This window comes from Cenococcum geophilum (genome assembly GCF_001692895.1).
Source record: "Cenococcum geophilum 1.58 unplaced genomic scaffold K441scaffold_67, whole genome shotgun sequence".
Lineage (NCBI taxonomy): Eukaryota > Fungi > Ascomycota > Dothideomycetes > Gloniales > Gloniaceae > Cenococcum > Cenococcum geophilum.
Window position 1 is genome coordinate 166,718 of NW_027137625.1, and position 21,363 is coordinate 188,080.

The following is a 21,363-nucleotide window of genomic DNA, read 5'->3' on the forward strand; positions in this document are numbered from 1 at the left end:
CTCCTACACTAAAGCTAGATTAAATAGGGGACACTATATAGAAGGCTTTTAGAAGACGGAATAGTTATAGAGTTCGCCTGGAAGGATACCAATATAGTCTTATTTATAAGTACTATTAGCGACGGTTTATAATTTAATTTAACTCTAAGGCTCTGCAGCTAATAACGTTATATATTACAGGTTTAAATTTCGTTAAACAAGAGCAATAACGACCTGCTGCTACTTCTAGCGGCGCCTGGCAGACTTGTAGGATATTTAGTAATATAGCTAGAAAGTGGCTACCTATACCAGAGTTCATTAATATATACAATTACTTTATAAAAGGCGTTGATACTACTAACTAAATAAGATCCTATTACACCTCGCTTAAGATCTACCGCCGTACCTAAAAGCCTCTCTTTTACTTCCTCCTTAATACGACTATTACCAATTACTATAAGCTTTCCCCCTACTCTACTAACGGCTGGCCAAAACGCGGTGGCTATAAGAAGTTCCTTAAATAGCTTGTAAACTCTCTACTTAAAATCTCTACCCTTAAGCCTTAAAGTAATTATGCTTAGGTCTCTATAGATAAGATATAGTAATACCTAGTAGTATATTACGGATATAAGGCAGTTAAAATTAATAAGGAACAGAAGACCTACTCTATATTACGGCACTATAACGTATAACCTGGACAGGGAACCTAGTTAGGAGTTTAGCTAAGGACTTAGCGTTATAACGCGTGTATATTACGTCTCTACCTCCTATATATACCTCTCCTCTTCTCCTTAGCTTAGTATTTTCGTAATATAGCATTCTACAAGCTTCGGTTTAGAGGCATTTGTACAAGCCGTAATATTATACTAAGCTTACCCTATACTGCCTAGAAAGGCCTTAATAATATCCTACCCTAAAAGAAACTTTGTCTATAATAACGCGTTAACGCGCTATACTTTAATACTAAAACAACTCTATACTGCCTGGGAAGGCCCTTATAATATCCCACTCTATTAGCTAGATAGGACTAGACCTATACCCCTAAAATTAAAACTAAAGCATACAACACCGACGAACCCTAGGAAGCTAATAATGGCACCTAAAGCGAGCTTATTTAAAAGAGCTGCCCCGACCTAAGAAGAATATAAGATTTAATTGGGATCCGAAATTAAAGATAATAATAATATTATAGATATATATAAACAGATTTGTGCCCTAACGGCTAATTAGGAAGCCGACTGTCTCTAAGCTTAAAGTATATAGGAGACCCTATAAGAGATCCTAAATAGCCTTACAGCCCTATAAAATAGCTTAGCTTCCTTTTTAGAAGTCCTAGTTATCCTATCTACTTAACTAAATATAATACATTAGAGAGTACGGATACGATAATAAAGTAATTAAAGTCCGATAAGCTCTTTAACCCCTAACTACTATCTAACGGAATAAACCCTACCTTTAAGAATTAGAGGATTTAAGTATAAGGAAAGCTCCGCGTTAACTATAACTATTTCCTTTCTAAAGAAGCTAAAATGCTTTACCTCTTAGGTCAAACTATAGGGGACGCCTAACGGTACTTTTAAGCTAAGTTTAAGGACGATTTCCCTATCCAATTTACATCTGTTAATAAGATGCTATAGTACCTAACTACTATTTACGTTAACCTAAATAAAGTATGGGATGCCTAGTATAACTATAATTGCCTAATAATAAAACTAAACTATCCCTTTACTAAATTCTAGACTTAATTCCTATACCTTACAAGAGAAGGCTAAGTCCCCCTTAAAAATTACCGATTGAACCTATACAATAAACTAACAATTAGGCTGTAAGAGAAGATTATAGTAACCTTAAACGACCTACCAAACTATAAAAGACTTATAGCTCGTTACCTATTATTAAATTTAGAACTAAAGCGAATTAACGCCCGCCCTAATTGGCAAAAGTAACCCTAAAACCCATTAACTACACCTATAGGAGCTAGAGTAGGAAGATAAGCTATAGTGGTCCCTACTCTAAAAGCGGTTACTATTACGTATCTATAAGCCTTACCTAACCTACTGCGTACTACGCCCTTAACTAGTAATCGCCGCAATACTCTAATTAACCCTACTACGGTTATATGCTATAACTATAATAAGGATAGTTACTTCGCCTTATCTTGCCTAGAGTTAAAGGATATAGGCGATATTAAGGAGATAGAGGAAGGAGAGACGTCCGACAAGTTAGGAAAAGAAAAACCCTAGGAAAAGACTTCCCCCTAGGGTACCCTATTAATCTTAAAGAGATTAATTTAAGTTAGTTAATGGGTGGAAAACACTTTACGGTTCTATATACAGTATCTTAAAATAGATATAATATTAATATAGCAGCCCTTATTAATACTAGAGCAAATAGCTTTGCCTTTATAAATACTGTCTATATAAATAACGTTGCTAAGTTTTTAAATGTAAAAGCTATTAGACTAAAGAAGCCTGTCTAAATAAGAGGATATAACGGTTAGGCTGGTAAGCCGGTTACTTATATCCTAAAGTTATATATTAATCTTAACAGACGACACTAGTATAGTATTCCCTTTTACATCCTAGACTTAGGGTTCTATAATATAATCCTTAGCCGAAAATAGATATTTAATTTTAATATTTGGCTAAATATATAATAAAGGCAATTTGTCTAGCTAGAGGATAAACCAAAATTACCTTTCTTTATTAGGGAAATCCGAACTAATTGTAAGACACTAGCCCCAAGAGCTAACCCTACCTATTAGTAGGATATTAGGGACCGCGACCTAGCCTTTACCTAAGAAGATGCCCGTTATAAGACTGGAAGGAACTCTTTTATACTAACAAAGATACTCCTCTAGAGCGCTACGGTTAATAAAGACTCTATATATAGTAGTAGGATAGATAGTAACGTAGATAATGTCTAAATTACGCAGATTTAACTAATATAGAAGTGAATATACCGATAGGACATAAGAGATGACCTCTAAAAGATGCGATAGGAGCTAAAAGAAGTAATAATAACGCCTTTACCCCAAAAGCCCCTAAGGTCCTATATACCCCTATTATTACGCAACCCCCCTATAGTAGATATCGCGGTAATTAGCGCTATAGTATTTTACTTTGATATGTATAGGAGGAATAATAAGGTCTTTATAACTAGCTTATACAAAATTAACAGGATTATTAATAAGAGGGAAGAAAAGCTAGCTAAGGAAACTGATAAGAAACTAGTTAAACGCCTCCTCCCTACTATTTATACGGGATATAAGAATGCATTCTTAAAGGCAGCTTTAGACAAATTACCTCCTTATCGGATATATAATTATAAGATTTAATTAGAAGCTAATAACTCGCTAGGATATAGCCCTTTATATTAACAATTAATGGATAAGCTAAAAGTAATAAAGTAGTACTTAATTAAGAACCTTAATAAAGGGTTTATCGAGCTAAGCTAAGCCCCTTTTACTTTCTTTATCCTATTTATAAAAAAGCCTAATAGAGGCCTTCGTTTCTGTATTAACTATTAAAAGCTAAACGCTATTACTTAAAAGGATTGGTACCTTATTCCTTTAATTAACGAGACCCTTATATATCTAAGCTAGGTAAAGATCTTTACTAAACTTAATATCCGCTAAGCTTTTTACCAAATTAAGATAAACCCTATATCTAAAGATTTAACAATATTCCGTACCTATTATAGGTCCTATAAATATAAAGTCCTTCCTTTTAAATTAATAAATGGGCTAGCTATATACTAAAGGAATATAAATAATGTCCTTTTTAACTACCTTAATAAATTTTGTATAGTATACCTGGATAATATCCTTATATACTTAGATAACGAACTTAAGTATAAAGTTTATATAAAGAAGGTCCTAGAGAGACTACAGAACGTAGGCTTATAAGTTAATATTAAGAAATGCGAATTTAGAGTAAAACGTATAAAGTACCTTGGGTTTATTATTACTATAAAGGAATTAAAGTTAATCCTAAAAAGGTTAAAGCAATTTATAACTAAAAACCCCCTTATACTATAAAAGGGATCTAATTCTTCCTTAGTTTTTATAACTTCTATTATTAGTTTATCTATAACTATAGAGTTATGGCTAAGCCTCTTATATAACTTACCCAGAAAGATACACCCTTTATCTTTAATAGTAATTATATAGAAGCCTTTAAAGAGTTAAAAGAGCGGCTTATCTCTTCTCTAATTTTTTATTACTATAACCTAAACCTTAAATTAATGTTAGAAACGGACGCTTCTAATAAAGTTATAGCGGGAATCCTATTATAGCTACACTAGGATGGCAAATAGTACCCTATTACCTTTTTCTTAAAAATAATAAACCTAGCTAAGTGTAACTATAAAATATACAATAAAGAAATGCTAGCTATTATTTAATTACTATCCTAATAGTACGCGGAGCTTAAAGGTATAAACTCCTAGATTAAGATATATATAGATTATAAGGCCTTAGAGTACTTTATAACTATAAAGCAGCTTATTAAACAGTAAGCCTAGTAGGCCGAAGTACTCTCCTAATTCTTCTTTACGATTATATATTATTCTAGTAAGTAAAACTTTAAGGCTAATACCCTAACTTAAAGAGAATAAGATAACGTAGACTATAAGCGAGTCGCGTACACAAGCGAGCCGCGCACCTCAAAACTCACCAAAAATTAGAAAAATCGTACTTTAATATCTTAACAACCACTTAATAATAAATTCTAATAATTTGGATTTAGACTTTTATATATACTTTATAGTTTCTATTAAAGTTATATAATAAATAGTTTAGTAGTTTTTAAGATATTAAGATTAAGGGTCTAAAATAAGGCTAAGTTTCTAGATTTTAAAAACTACTAAACTATTTATTATATAACTTTAATAGAAGCTATAAAGTATATATAAAAGTCTAAATCTAAATTATTAGAATTTATTATAAAGTGGTTGTTAAGATATTAAAGTACGATTTTTTTTATTTTTGGTAAGTTTTTAAGGTGCGCGGCTCGCTTGTATGCGCGACTCGCTTGTAGTTTACGTTATAGAACCTTAGGACGAGCTAAAGACCTAATACTAGACGCGCGCGCTTCTCTATCCCAAATAGCTTAACCTATAGATCTTTAAGGAGCTAAACTCCTAGTAAAACGAGCTAGCACTAATAGAGGAGTCCTTAGACGAACTAATAGGGCTAATTAACTGCCTCTTAGCTGTAAACCGCATGGCTAACGCCCTAAAGGCCCTTCGTAATTAAGTTATAAAAGGAGACCCCGATTTTAAAATAGAGAAAGGATTGCTCCTATATTAAGAGCAGCTTATAGTCCCTAACGTTAATAATTTATAGACTAAACTAATTCGCGAAGCCTATTGCTAAGTCTCTATAGTATACCCTAGCAAGAATAAGACCCATAAAATTATTAGTGGCCGCTACTACTAGCCTAGAATAGCTATAGATATTAATTAATATATATAGAACTACAACGACTACTAAAGAGCTATAATCCCACAAGATAAGACCCTAGGACTACTAAAACCGCTCCTAATACTAGAGCGTCCCTAGTAATATATCTCTATAGACTTTTATAAACTACCTATAAACCGTAACGGATATAATATGGTTATAATCCTAGTTAACCGCTTTGGCAAGCGCCTATTCTTAATCCCCTACTATAAGAATATTAATACTAAAGAGGCGGCCTAGCTATATATTTACTACGTTTACTAAATTTACGGACCGCTAAATACTATTATATATAATTACGGGCTATAGTTTATATTAGCCTTCTGGAATAAGTTTACCTAAATCCTAAGTATTAAGCTAAAGCTCTTTATGGCGTATTACCCTTAGACAGACGGTTAGATAGAGATTATAAATTAGTATTTAGACTAGAGACTCTAGCCCTTTATTAACTACTTTTAGGATAGCTGGTCTAAACTGCTCCCCCTAATAGACTATGCCTAAGCGACCCTACCCTATAACTTTATAGGGTTTGCCCCTATTTAGCTAGAAATGGGCTACTTACCCTATATAAGCTTTAACTGGAAAAGACCGGAAGAACCCTAGACGGTACATAAGAAACTATTCTATAGTAAGGCCTAGTAGTACATTAAACGCTTAGAAGAGGCCTAGATGGTAGCCTATAAGAACTTAGAAAAAGCCTAAAGGTTAATAAAATAGTAGATGAATAAACACTACTAGGAACTTAACTTTGCCCCTAGTAATAGGGTCTAGGTTATAATAAAGAATTAGAGGACTAAGCGGCCTAGCTATAAGCTAGACTACTAAATAGTAGGACCATATAAGGTTTTAGAGAAGGTAGGCAACTTATATAAGGCGAAGCTCCCGGATTTAATTAGAGTTTACCCTATTTTTTTACCGGATAAGTTATAAAAAGCTATAAGTAACCTATTACCCAGGTAGAAGAATAAGCCTCCCCTACTAATTTAAGTTAGTGGCAATAATAAATGGGAAGTTAAGGAAATACTAGTATATAAGCTAGTGTAAGGAGTGCTAAAATACCGTATCTAATAGAAGGGCTATAACCTAGACCTAACCTAGTACCCTACTTAGAACTTTATAGGCTGCCCCTAGAAGCTTAAAGAGTTTTATAATTAATACCCTAACTTACCTAAACCCCTAAAGTACCTAAACAAGTAGATAGAATATTGGTATAATAAAGATAATAAGTTACTAAAAGAGTATAGAGATAAGAACGCCCTAAGGCCTAAGGAATAAAGCCTACTATAATATACGGCCACCTAGATTTGCGCGTTATGTAAGGCCTTTAAATGTTTAGGAACTTTAACCGCCGGTTAAAGTTCTCTAATTAGCCAGATCCTTGCTAAGAGTTTTAGCGGCTACTCTTTCCACTTTAGCGCTTCTATGTGACCTACGGTTGCCTTATATACTTAGTCTAAACGCACTTATCCCTTCGGAGGCGGGGGCATCTTCGTCAAGTTGTAAGGATTTACGTTATTGGCAGCAATACCTTAATATAATACACTAATTGTTTTTTATATAATGCTCTAAGACCTAGTAATTAATACAACACTAAATATTCAATCTCAATTGTATTATTAACGTTATTGTTGTAGATAATATAGTGTTGGGGTTGGGAAGATGCCCAGGCCCCGCCTCCGAAGGGATATCTCCTTTTCTCTAGTTTTACTTTGTTTCTAATAAAGCCTAAAAGCAGGCTTTCTTTTAAAGGGGGGGGTAATATTATAGCACTATAATGCGAAACCTGGATAGGGAACCTAGTTAGGGGTTCGGCTAAGGACTTGGTGTTATAACGCGTATATATTACGTCTCTACCTCCTATATATACCTCTCCTCTTTTCCTTAGCTTAGTATCTTTATAATACAGCATTCTATAAGCTTCGGTTTAGAGGCATTTATATAAGCCGTAACACTCTATATGCTTAGAAGCGGGAAGAAAGAGTTATATTAAGAAGCTTTTAAATAGGAAGCCTTTATATAAGCTTTTAGTGAATATAATAAAAAGATCGCGTAATAGTAAGGAGTTTAAGAGACCTTAAAAGTTACTAAGAATAATATACGGGTATAGACTCTGTCGAATACCACTATGTAAAGATGGCCCGTATTAGTAGGAGTACGTAAATCGCCTTAATACTAAAGAATAAAGGTCTATATACAATATATACTAATATTTCAATATATTTATAGCTTTATTTAAGAACTCTAGTAATGCGGCAGAATGACTTACCGCCTATATATAATTGGTGCGCATGGGCCACATTTTATAGGGCGTATCTATTTATGTAAGGGATAGGATAAGTAGCCTATTTCTAGTTAAATAGGGGCAAATTCTGTGGAGTTATAGGGTAGGGTCGCTTAAGTATAGTCTATTAAGGGTAGTAGTTTAGCCTAGTTATCTTAAAAGTAGTTAATAAAGGGCCGAAGTCTCTAATCTAAGTATTAATTTACAATTTCTATCTAACTATTTATCTGGGGGTAGTATACTATAGAAAGCTTTAGCTTAATACTTAATATTTAGGTAAAATTATTCTAAAAAGCTAATATAAATTACGGCCTATAATTGGATATAATAGTATCTGGTAGTCTATAGGTTTAGTAGACGTAGTAGATATATAGTTAGGCTACTTTTTTAGCATTAATATTTTTATAATATGGGATTAAGAATAGGCGTTTACTAAAGCGGTTAACTAGAATTATAACTATATCGTATCTGTTACGGTCTATAGATAGCTTATAAAAGTTTATAAAAATATACTACTAGAGGCGTTCTAATATTAAGAGTAGTTTTAATAGTCCTAAGGTCTTATCTTATGGGATTATAGATCTATAGTAGCTGTCGCAGTTCTGTATATAATAATTAATATTTATAACTATTTTAGGATAGTAGTAGTAGTCACTAATAATCTTACAGGTCTTTTTTTTTCTAGGGTAGGCCGTAGAGACCTAGGTATAAGCTTTAGCAATAAGCTAGGTCTATAAGTTCTATTCCTTAGCTACTACTAGCTATTCCAAGTGCTTAAGTAGTCCATTTTTAAGGGACTATAGGCTAGTAATATTCTTTGCCTTTTTACAGTACTCTTATGGAGAGGGGGTCGTTTAGTTAGCCTATAGTAGTTTATTAATAAGGTTAAGTTTAGAGGAGTTAATAAGATATATCTTAGCGCCTAAAAAGTCTATACTTAGTTCTACCTATATTTAGGGGTTAAGGTGTTTTAGTTATAGTAGCGTTTAGGTCCTATTTAGGCCTTATAAAAGTATCCGCATAGTTTATAGCGCCTAGTCTATATATAATTAAAAAGTTAAACTAAGATAAGGTATCCGCCTAGCGTGCCTACTAGGCTATAAAGGCCTTAGTTATTATAAAGTATTCTAGGGCCTTATAATCTAAAACTACCTTAATTGGCTTAGGGGTCCCCTTTAGCTATATACACCAGTACTAAAAGCTAGAGATAATAGCTAGCATTTCTTTATTATAGATATAGTAATTTAGCTTAGCATCTATTATAGTCTTTAAATAGTATATAATAGGGTGCTATTTTCCATCTAGTTACTTCTAGGAAGAAATACTAGCTATCGCGCTGTCTAAGGCATTAGTTTCTAGTATTAAGGGCCGTTTTAGGTTAAAATAGGCAAGTAGGGGAGCTAATACTAACCGTTTTTTAAGCTTATTAAAGGCCTGCCTATATATAGCATTAAAGTAGAAAGGCTAGTTTTTTCTAATAAGATGGTTAAAAGGCTAGGCAATCCTACTATAGTTTTTAATAAAGTGTTAGTAGAAGTTATAAAAACCTAAAAATAATTATACCCCCTTTACGATCTCTAGGAGTGCTTATTAGTTAATTACGGCCGTCTTCTCTAGGTTAGCTTTAATTCCGTTTATCCTAATAATAAAACCTAGGTACTTTATATGCTTAATACTAAACTCTAACTTCTTAATATTAACCTAGAGGCTAGCTTTATAGAGCCGTTATAGAACTTTATAGATATACTCCTCGTATTCTAGCTTATTTTTAGAGTAGATTATAATATTATCTAAATAGGCCGTATAGAAGTCGTTAAGGTAGTTAAAAAGTTTATTATTTATATACTGCTAATATATAGCTAGTCCGTTAGTTAGTCTAAAAAAAGTACCTTATATTTATATATTCCGTAATAGGTCTAAAATATAATAAAATCCTTAGACCTAGGGTATATTTTAATTTAGTAAAAGGTCTAGTAGATATTAAGCTTTATAAAGATCTTAGCGTTACTTATTTAGGCTAGAGTCTTATCAAGTAGGGGTAGTGGATAGCGGTCCTTGCGGGTTATATTATTTAGCTTATAGTAATTAATACAAAAGCGGAGTCCTCTATTTAGCTTTTTAATAAAGAAAATAGGCGAGGTAAAAGGGGCTTAGCTAGGCTTAATAAAGCCCTTATTTAGGTTATTAATAAGATACTACTTTATAGCCTATAATTTAGTAATAGATTGCTTATAGAGGGGGTTAAAGCTAAGGGTATTTTTCTTACCCTACTTAATCTTAATCTTATAGTTATACAGTTAGTAACGTAGAAGTATATTAAACGCTACTTTAGAGAATACGTTTTTAAATTTCTAGTGTTAATAGGGTAGCTTTTATTCTACTAGTTCCTTATCTATAAGCTCGCTTTTTTATCTACTAAGCTTACCTTTTTTTTCCTTAATTATTTAATTAATTATATTTAAGCTAGTTATAAAGGCGACGGTATTAAACTAAACCAAGTTCTAATAAAATCCTATGGCACTAATATAGTAAATATTAACTAGTAGAAGGTCCGCTAGTTTCTTTATAGATATCTATTAGGTTATATTTTACAATATAGAGTTTATAGTCTTCCTTAGCTTATATTCTATTTTCTATAAGTTATCTTTTCTATCTATTAGTTTAGTATAGCGTCTAATATTCCTAGCTTTCCTTTATAGCTATATAGGGCCTAAATCCTCTATAGTTAACTTAGCTAGGTTATTACTAGCTTCCTAGGTCTCTAGTGTGGGTAGCATAGTATAGCTAGTCTAAGGGTAGTATAGTATATAGATCTATTATAGGTTAAGCTATATATCTTTTTTTTAAAGGCCCAGTCCCTATGTATAGTATTTCCCTAGTAAATAGTATTAATCTAGGGCCGTATAAGGTTTTCTATTATAATGCTAACTTTTTTTATAAAAGAAGGGGTTAGGGGTAAGGTTTTAGGCTAAATAAGCCGCCTACTTTGTACGTCAAGTTATAAGCCTAAATAGGCTAGCTATTTTCTTCTTAAGATTATATTATAGCTTCCTAGGTCTATAATAAGGAAGAGGATATTATATTACTTTCGTCCGTTAATATAGAGGTAAATCCATAAGATAGTTATAATAGGTAGCCCTATCTACCTTTTATACCTATAAATAGGAATTTGTTTAGGCAGTTCTTTAATAGGTATATTTAAAAAGTTAACCAGCTTTATAATATACTAGGTATCTATTAAGGTAAAAGTATTTACTCTAGAGTTAGCTAAAGTAAAGGTTAAAACTTAATATTTTATTACGGAATAAAGTATAAGGGATAGTATAGCTTTTTCTATTAACTAGCCAACCTAGATTAATATATAATATATTAATCCCTTTTAACCCTAAAGAAAAGTCTTTCTCTAGGGTTTCTCTTTTTTTAACTCTATGTTATCCTTTTAGATTAATAGGACCTTATTCGCTTTTACGTTTATTAGGTAATTCTTTATATAGTAAGCTTTTTAACTATAAGAGAAGTAAGCTTCTTAATTACTAAGGGCCTATATATAAGGGTTACTATATATAGGCTAAGAATTTGCTAGACCTATAGTAGGACTAGCTATATAGCTAGCTGCAAAATTAGCAACAAGCTATATAGGTAGTGCTATAGGGGTTGCTAATTATATTAGGATATTATAGGCCGTTCTGATATTGCTTATAGTCTAATTTAAAGGGTTTTTAGCTTTATACTCTTTAGCGCGTGCCTTACTTTAATAAAAGCCTTAGTTAATAGCTAAGTACTAGTTTATAAGTTCCTTTAGCATTTATATAGTAGTAAAAACTAGTAATACGGCTCGCTATAGGTCTAGGGTAAGCTTGTTAAATAGGTTTAGCATTAAATCTTTCTAGGGAATTTAAGCCTAGCCGGCTAGGTGTAAAAATCAGGTCTAAAAAGCTAAAAAGGTCTCTATTGTTTTTATATTTAGGCTTTTATAATTAAGTTAGGCGTTTTATACTTTAAAGGGGTCCTTATAAATAAAAGATAGGTAAATATTTTTTTTTTTTTAGAGAGGAAGGGATTTACTAAGTTCTATACATATCGCGGACATAGGTATATCTATATATCCCTACCGGTACGGCTAAAAATATAGGCTATTTTTGTAACGGGACCAGCCTAGTTATAGTAGGAATGTCTCGGTAAAACACTCGACAGATAAATTCCGACGCTTTAACTAAAATCTGCTAGATTAATCGAATTACTAAAGTCCGTCGAAGACCGCGTATATATATACGCACGCATCGACCACCAAGCCCCTGACTATTTAATTATATAATTCTCTTATTATTCCTTTCTCTTCTTTACGCAACGTCTTGTTCTTAGCGAGAGCTATATACCCTTAGATTTAGATAGAATTTATATAAAAATGTCTATTTAAAGCGAAGTTACGCCTTCCCTCCGAACAGCAACATCAATATCTATCACAATCAGCCTTTTGGCTTTTCGCTTTGAGATAAGGCTTATTTAATAGAGATTTTGTTATTTATTCGTCTTATAGCCTTAATAATGCTATGCCGTACAGCGTTATGTTGTTATTACGATAAAACGTCTTACCCCTAGAGGATCGCGAAGTTTTGCGTCGCGTCTTTCCACAGCAGCTATTGATAAGTAGTCTTTCCTAATAATTTTTCCCATAGGGTTTTTTAATAGGTTTTGAATTAACGCTTTCCAGCTTCCTTCTTCTATCATCGTCGTCGTTAATAGCCTTTAATATTACCTACCCGAATGGTTGTTAATGATACTCTATAGACGTAAAGAGACGACATATATTCCTACTCCTATATTAGTTATTAGGCGTAGGCCTTATACCGCTAGGCTTATTGTTAACAGCCTTTAATATTACCTAGGTTCTAGGTTACCTAAATAGTCTTTTAACGATACCTTACGGGCGCAAAAAAAGATAAGATATATTCCTACTTCTATATTAGTTATAGGGTAGGCCTTATACCGCTAGCTTCTAATAGTACGCGTTATTTGGGGCAATGAGTATATAATTATCTACCACTGCTTAAGATAGTAGGGAACCTACTATACAATACAGCAGGCTGAGATAATTACCCTCTCCTTAGGCCTACACCCCCTAATATAATACACTATTTAGAATATATCTCTATCTCTACGAGCAAGTAAATAGATAAAAATGTCTATTTAAAGTAAAGTCACGCCTTCCCTCTAAACAGCAACATTAATATCTATTACAATTAGCCTTTCGGCTTTTCGCTTTCCCACCCTCCACCTTATAGATAGATTTTGCAGCCTTTTAGGCTTGCGGTAGGCCCGAGGGGGGCAATAAATATATAATTATCTACTACTGCTTAAGATAGTAGGGAACCTACTATGCAATACAGCAGGCTGAGATGATTACCCTCTCCTCGGGCCTATACCCCCCAATACAATACACTATTTAGAATATATCTCTATCTCTGCAAGTAAGTAAATAGATTATTCCTTTAAATCTTCTCTAAAGTCTCTCCGCGCCCTTATATTACGTTATATTAATATTAATACCCTTAAAATAGTAAATAAACTTAAATCCGCCACGTTAACTATTATAGCCCTAGTTAGGGAATAAATAACTATAATGCAATAGTCCTTTATAGATGCCTTAGCCTAATAACGAACTATACTAGAAGCTTAGTATTAGCAATTAATTAAAGTAATATATAAAGAACTCTACAACGCTAAAGTACTCGCGTTAGAGACCTTAATAGTAACACCTATAAACAAAATTAAAATAACTATATATAAACCTAACCTATTAAATACAAACCCTAAACTAGTAATAGCAGCTTAACCTATACCTATAACGAACCTAATACCTACTATAAAATCTAAAAAGCTCCCTAACCCTCTAATATTTAATAGAAATTAAAATAACCTACGTCTCTTTATAACTAAGCTCCGTCTTAAACTTTTAATAAACTATAACTAATACCCTACTAAAACTAGCAAAATTAGCTATGGAATATCTTATTTAAGTAAAGACGCTGCACAAACTATAGACCCATTCTTCCGTAACGGCACCTTCATTAATTTTGAAATCTTTATCTCTTTACTAGAATAAATATATAATAACGCCAGCTATAAATACACAGCTGTTACTAAACTTAAAAACTTATAATAACGGAACTAAGACTTTACTAGCTTCTTTTTAGAATTTTTAGGCCTTATTAGTAAACTAAATTAGAATAAAGCCGCTAGAGTTACTGCTCTCCACTAAGCTATTTTAAATAAAATTAGAGTATAGTTAGTAGGTAGAGAACTGCTAAAGGACTTACCCAAATTTGCTATAATATATTAACGAATTAATAAAGACCTTTAATATAATAAATAGACTTATTCCCTAAAGCCAACTACACCTCGCGTTTAAAACTTTATAAAACTAGTATATACCCTAAAGCGCGATCCGTCTCTAAGACCTAAAAGCCTTATATATAATCTTATAGATCTTAATACTACCTAATTCTATATACCCTTAGGAACTAATAAATAAAGAATATAAGCCGTAAATAGAGAATGTTTTAAATATAGAAAAAAGGGACACATTTAAAGGGATTATTAAACTTACCCTTTCGAAAAGGTCCGCCGTAGCTCCTCTTAGTCCTTAAGTTATACTTATTCTATAAATTATACTTAGTCGCTATAAAGTATCTTACCTTTGGTTAATTTAGAAACCAAATTATCCTAGGGCTAAGTCGCGCCTTAGGATAAGAAGTGGAAGAGTATAAGTATCTAGGCTCTTCTAGCGCTAATATATAACACGACTCCCTTAATATACTTAGTGAAATTTAAATACTTAGAAAATAGAAGGAAGTATAAATCCTTATAAATAGTGGAGTTACTAGTATAGGCTTTATTAATATAAACTACGCGAAAACTTAACGCTTAAATTTAAAGAAACTTAATAAGCCCTAAGGCCTACGAGGCTTTAATAGTAAGCCTTTAATATACGGCAAACTAATGCACTATGCTCTTATAAAGATACGGATAAGCGAACACCTTAAATACATTTCCCTATTTATAATACCCTTAAAGCATTATAAGGTAATACTTAGATACGGATAGCTGAAACAACACAACCCTTTAATTAGCTAGGTTAAAGAAATACTAAAATTTCGTATAACTTACTACTAAAGCCATTACTTAAAATACTACTTGCCCTATAAACATATATATAACTATTTAAATTTAATATAATATAAATTGCCTTTACTATAATCCTTAAACTAATATAATAAAGTTATAGCTACTAATCGCGGTAAAGAATGCAAAGATAATATACTAAAACCCCTTAAAATTCGTATAGTACAAGCCGCACCCTTTTATTTGTTAGCAAGAAAACGAGACTATAAAATCTTTACTATAACATTAAAAGATATTAAGAAGGCGTTAGAACTAAAGTAATATATTAACCCCCAACCTCTTATATCTAAAGAATATTATAATCTAATTAATATGTTTAAGAAACAATTTACAAACTAACTACCCCTATATTAAGATGAGTATAATTTTAAAATAGAACTTAAACCTAGTATAACGCCAAAGTTCGGCCCGTTATACGGTATATCGCAAAAAGAGCTGCTTATAATATAATAATACCTTAAANANCACNTAAAGAAAGGATTTATTCGCCCTAGTTAATTACTATTTACCTTATCTATACTATTCGTTAAGAAACCTAGAGGAGGCTTAAGGTTCTATATTAATTATTAAGCCCTAAATATAATTATAATTCGAAACCGATATCTAATTCCTCTACTTTAAGAAACGCTTAACCGCTTAGTAAAAGTATAATACTTTATAAAGCTTAATATAGTTACTGCCTTTAATTAAATCCGTATTTGCGAAGGAGATAAAAAGTATATAGCTTTCTATATATAATAGGGACTTTTTAAATACCTAGTAATGCCGTTTAGTATAAAAAACGGTCCTAGTATATTTTAATAATACGTTAATAATACGCTTCGCAAATTCCTTAATATATTTATTACCGCGTATATTAATAATATCTTAATCTATTTATCTTCGCTTTCTAAGTATTGGAAGCACGTCTAAATAGTGTAACGGCGCTGGGGCACCGCCCCTGCGACGTCTACATGCAGCCTAGTCAGGGGCTCGCTTGGAGACTTGGCTCGTGTATATAGACCTATCCTTTCCTCGACCTCCTTCTGCTCCTCAGCTTAGTATCTTCATAATACAGCATTCTATAAGCTTCGGTTTAGAGGCATTTGTACGAGCCGTAACATTATACTAAGCTCACCTACCTAGGGGGGACTTTATTCGTTTTGAAGCTCCCTCTTTACCTCGCCTAGGAAGGCCTGGATAATCTCCCACCCCCATTCCGCGTGTTCTGAGAGGACACGCGTTAAACACCCCTAGCTGCGCGTCGTCGACGCGTTAAGTCGCTATCATTGATACTGGGAGCCGGTATTCAAGCAGCTAGAAGGTCTCCTGTGGTTACAATTGAATGCCGACTTCGATGGCTAAGGACACGATGGCTTGCAGCCTACTGCTACCCTACTAGATCGAGCGCGGCTCTCTAGAACCCCCCCAACCTTTTCGACTAATACGGAGTTGTACAAGCTGCAGAGACGACCCCGGTTAAGACTCAGCCTAGTACTACGAGGAACAAAATTAGTGATCCTGTCACTAAGCCTAGAACTGATCCTACAGTGTTAGCCAAGACAAGCCGAGACATGACCCGAGCCGTGCCATTGGGCGGTAGGTGCATGTTGTCCGCGAAGTCCTCTGGTATGCATTAGGTTCGGGCCAACGGCCAAGACGAGCTGACTTATAACCCGCGCCGTGCTATTAGGCGGTAGGTGCATGTTGTCCGCGGAGTCCTCTAGAACGAATCCTACCCGTTGTCTGGCTACTACGCTGCGATAACCACCCCGATTGATACTGAGCTGTATAAGGAGAGACGAACTTGATTAGGAAGGACCTAACGCTTGCACCGTACTGCTACCCCAAACAAATAAGGACTGTGCCGCTACGCCTATAGTACGACCGAATAATAGCGCCGATATGCCTGCTATCACCTTAACGCTGGCACCGTACTGCTACCCCAAACCCCGAACCCGATAACCTGTCGCGCCGATATGCCTGCGATCGAATCTGATAACCTGTCGCGCTGATACGCCTGCGACCTATAAGACAAGCTCTTGCGCCGATATGCCTGCGAGCGAACCCGATAGTCTCTTGCGCCGATACGCCTGCGAGCCGAACCCCGTCGCTAGCACCGTACTACTACCCGAACCGACAAAACCTCGTGCCGATACGCCTGCGAGCCGAACTATAAACCAGACAACGATAGCGCCAATACACCTGCTATTACAATAGACCCTTACTGCTCTACCTGCAGCTGAACAAACAGACCCTTGCTGCTCTGCCTGTAGCTGATCCCAATTTGACCATCGCTGCTCTACCTGCAGCCAACCAACTTCTACTGCCCTGCTTGCAGTAACAACTGTATATAAGGGAGAGCTTTGCTCCCTAGAATACGACCCCGTCGCTAGCACCGTACTACTACTAAACGGACAAGAGCTCGTGCCGATATGCATGCGAGCTATAATTCCCTAACCCTCCCACCCTTATTAAAACTTTTTTACCTACCTTTTTATAAGAGGGGGGTTAGGGGGGCTTTTTTTATGGCTTGGGGCGCGCCATAACAAAAGGGGGGATAGTAGAGCTAGGAGGTACCGGAGTTTTAGAGGAGGAACGATGACCAACGGAGGGCTCCTAGCGATATACCTCTCGCAGCAGCAGGAGCTGCAGGACGGCTGCCTGCCCTACGTTAACTGGGTATAGCGATATACCCCTTATAGGAGCTGTATGACGGCTGCCTGCCCTACGTTAACTAGGTATAGTAATATACCCCCATAGCAGCAGGAGCTGTAGGACTGCTGTAAGTCTTATATTAACTAGTATCGCGATTAAGCGCTAGATACTAGATTTTTTTTCTTTCTCTTTCTTTTCTATAAGGGGATAAAGCCTAAGGGCAGGCTTTTTTGGAAGGGGGGGGTGATGTAACAGCGCTGGGGCACTGCCCCTGCGACATCTACATACAGCCTAGTTAGGGGCTCGCTTAGAGACTTGGCTTGTGTATATAGACCTATCCTTTCCTTAACCTCCTTCTGCTCCTTAGCTTAGTATCTTTATAATATAGCATTCTACAAGCTTTAGTTTAGAGGCATTTGTATAAGCCGTAATAAATAGTCCTTAAACGCCTACGAGACGCGGGCTTATAATGCGATATTAAGAAATATAAGTTCTACGCGTCCGAAGTTATATACTTAGGCCTAATTATATCCCATAACGGAATTAAAATAAACCCTAAGAAAATCGCTATAATTGTAAACTAGGAAAGTCCTAGCAGTATATAAGACATCTAAGGATTTCTAGGATTTGTAAATTTCTATTATTAATTTATTAATTACTTCTTAAAAATTATTTAGCCATTAGTAAACTTAATAAAGAAGAATATAAAATTTAAATAAACTACTAAATATAAATAAGCTTTTAACGACCTAAAATATTGTTTTATAACTACTTTAATTCTCGCCCACTTTAATCTAAACCTTAAATATATTGTCAAAACAGACTCGTCTAATTATGTACTAGGAGGAGTGTTATTATCGTATAATAAGAACAGTAAGCTACGCCTAGTAGCCTTTCTCTTCTAAAAACTTACCCCTACTAAATCGAACTATAAGATATATAATAAGGAACTACTTATAATTATTAGATGCTTTAAACAATGGCGTCCAGAACTTAAAGGATTGTTATTCCTAATACGCGTATTAACGGACTATAAAAATCTGTAGTACTTTATAACTATAAAGCAATTAATATAGTACTAAATTCGTTAGGCCGAATACCTTTTATAATTTAACTTTAAGATTATATACTAACCTAGTAAACTTAATTAGAAGCCTAACTTATTAATATAACGATTATAAGACTTATTTATAAACGCCTCCGACGAACGGATTACAAATTAATTATAAATTTTACTGCCCTCTAAACGCTTTAAGAAACTACACCCTATATTTTTAGACGTAAAGCTTAATAGGAATAAATTAGAAATTAATAAATAGGATATAGAAATTAATAAATTAATAAAGCATAAATATAAGAACAACCCCTAGATAGCAGATATAATAAAAGCGATTTAAACAGGAAAATAGTAATATAAGAATATTATACTCGCTAAATGCAAAATCCGTAAGGATCGGTTATACTATTAATAGAAGATAGTAGTCCCGAATTCCAAACCATTACGATTTAAGATACTTAAATTTGTATACAATTCCCCTATAGTAGGGCATCCTAGCTATATAAAGACCTATAAGATTATTTAACAAGTATATTACTAGCCTATAATATATAACTATATATAAAAATACGTTTAAGTATATAGAATGTGCGTACGTGGGAAGACCTTCTATATAAAGAAGTAAGGAGTACTTTAACCATTGCCAATTCTAATATAAAGATGGCGAGATATCTTAATTAACTTTATAGTTAACCTGCCTAATAGTAATAGGTTTATAAATGTTATAGTAGTTATTAACCGTCTTATAAAAATATAATATATAATTCCTATCCCTTGCATTGATAAAATGTGTACTTAGAGCTGTGCTCCGTGCGCACCAATTAGGAAGCTGCATTTGCAGGCGGTCAATCGTTTTGCCAGATAATCAAGGCCTTAAAGGAAGGTAGTGATTTGGGGGCTGGCGGTGGCTTTTTCGCGACCTGACTTTTAGAAGTGGGATATCGAGTAGGCTGTACAAGATCTATATCACTAGAAATGCAATTACGAACCATTGTGGTGGTGTAATTAATTGATGAAGTACTTGACCTGAGAAAGTTGATGTTCTTTGATCGCGTGCACGGGCCACACCTCTAAGTACACTATCAATGCAAGGGATAGACTTAATTAATATAATATTAGTAGCCGAATGTTTTGTTAAGCACGTCTTTAAGCTATACAGACTTCCTAATTTGATAATATCTAACCGCAAAAGCCAGTTTATTTTAGACTTCTAGTAAGCCCTATATAAATAATTAAGTATATAAATATAACTCTTAACTGCATTTTATCTAAAGATAAATAGCTAAACTGAAATCGCGAACGCGATTATAGAACAATACCTACGAATATACTACTCCTACCTATAAAATAACTAGGAAAAGTGGCTACTATTAGCGGAGTTTACTACAAATAATATAAAAAACAAATTAACAGGTATAACGCCATTCTACGCAACCTACGGATAAGACCTTTAACTTAAATTCGAACTATAACCCAAAATTAATATAATAGGACCTATAATTAAGAGGATTTAATTAATAGACGTGTATAACTTCGCTAATTAAATAAAGCAGTTAACGGAACTATTATAAAGTAAATTAGCGTATGCTTAAACGGTATAGGAATGGCATATAAATAAAGGACGAGCTCCTATATAGGACTTTAAGGAAGGTAATATGGTTTACCTAAATATATAAAACCTAAAGACTTAATAACCCTTAAAGAAACTAGACTAGAAGTTTATAGGCCTATACTAAATTAAGAAGAAACTAAGCCTATATACTTATAAGCTTAAACTGCTAACTAAGATAAAAATATATTTAACGTTTTACGTAAACTTGCTATAACCTTTAAAAGGTAAACCTATAACTTATAAAGTGCCACTACTACCTCTTATAATTGTTAATAACAGTAACGGTTCTTACTTTATTAACTTAATTAATAATATATAATAGAAAACATAATCTAAACAATTTAAACTTCTTATTAAGTGGGAAGAATATAAAATATAAACTTAGGAAACCTATAACTAGATTAAAACTAACGCGCCCTCCCTAGTAAAAGAATTCCATAAAGACCATCCTTCGCGGCCTACTTTAGCTAGATAGATATAATATAAAGGCAAATAACTACCACCTAACACGAATACACGAAACATAATAGCAGGAAGCTTAAAATTAAAAAAGACTCGAAATTAAAAAAAACTTAAAAAACTTTATAACATTTATAATACAATTACATAATATATAAGATGTTAAGGAACTTTAACCGCTAGTTAAAGTTATCTAATTAGTTAAATCTGCCTTGCTAAGACCTACTATAAAGATATTAGTTCTGCTTACCGCCTTAACTAAGCTAATAGCGATTTTCTATCCCGGGGATAGAAAATCTTAATTAGTCTATTTAATGATAGAATTAGTAAAACCCTACACTGCCACCTAATGCGAAAACACGACACGTAATAAGTTATAAGTCTTAACTAAAATTAAATTATTTAGACCTTTAGCTAAAAGGGGGGGTATTATAACGGGACTAGCCTAGTTATAGTAGGAATATCTTAGTAAAACACTTAATAGATAAATTCCGACGCTTTAACTAAAATCTACTAGATTAATTAAATTACCGAAGTCCGTTAAAGACCGCGTGTATATATACGCACGCATTAACCACCAAGCCCCTAACTATTTAATTATATAATTCTCTTATTATTCCTTTCTCTTCTTTACGTAACGTCTTGTTCTTAGCAAGAGCTATATACCCTTAGATTTAGATAGAATTTATATT

The 21,363-nt window shown here is 33.6% G+C and overlaps 1 protein-coding gene across 1 annotated transcript; it reads left to right on the top strand.

Moving 5' to 3' along the window:
* Positions 1 to 15,713: 15,713 nt before the first annotated feature.
* K441DRAFT_588267 (uncharacterized protein) lies at positions 15,714 to 18,127 on the top strand (the record flags this gene model as incomplete). The annotated part of the gene is made up of 3 exons (XM_067644707.1): positions 15,714 to 15,812; positions 16,355 to 16,408; positions 18,026 to 18,127. Coding segments are annotated over 3 exons (255 nt in total), but the record flags the coding sequence as incomplete, so codon positions are not given.
* Positions 18,128 to 21,363: the final 3,236 nt, after the last annotated feature.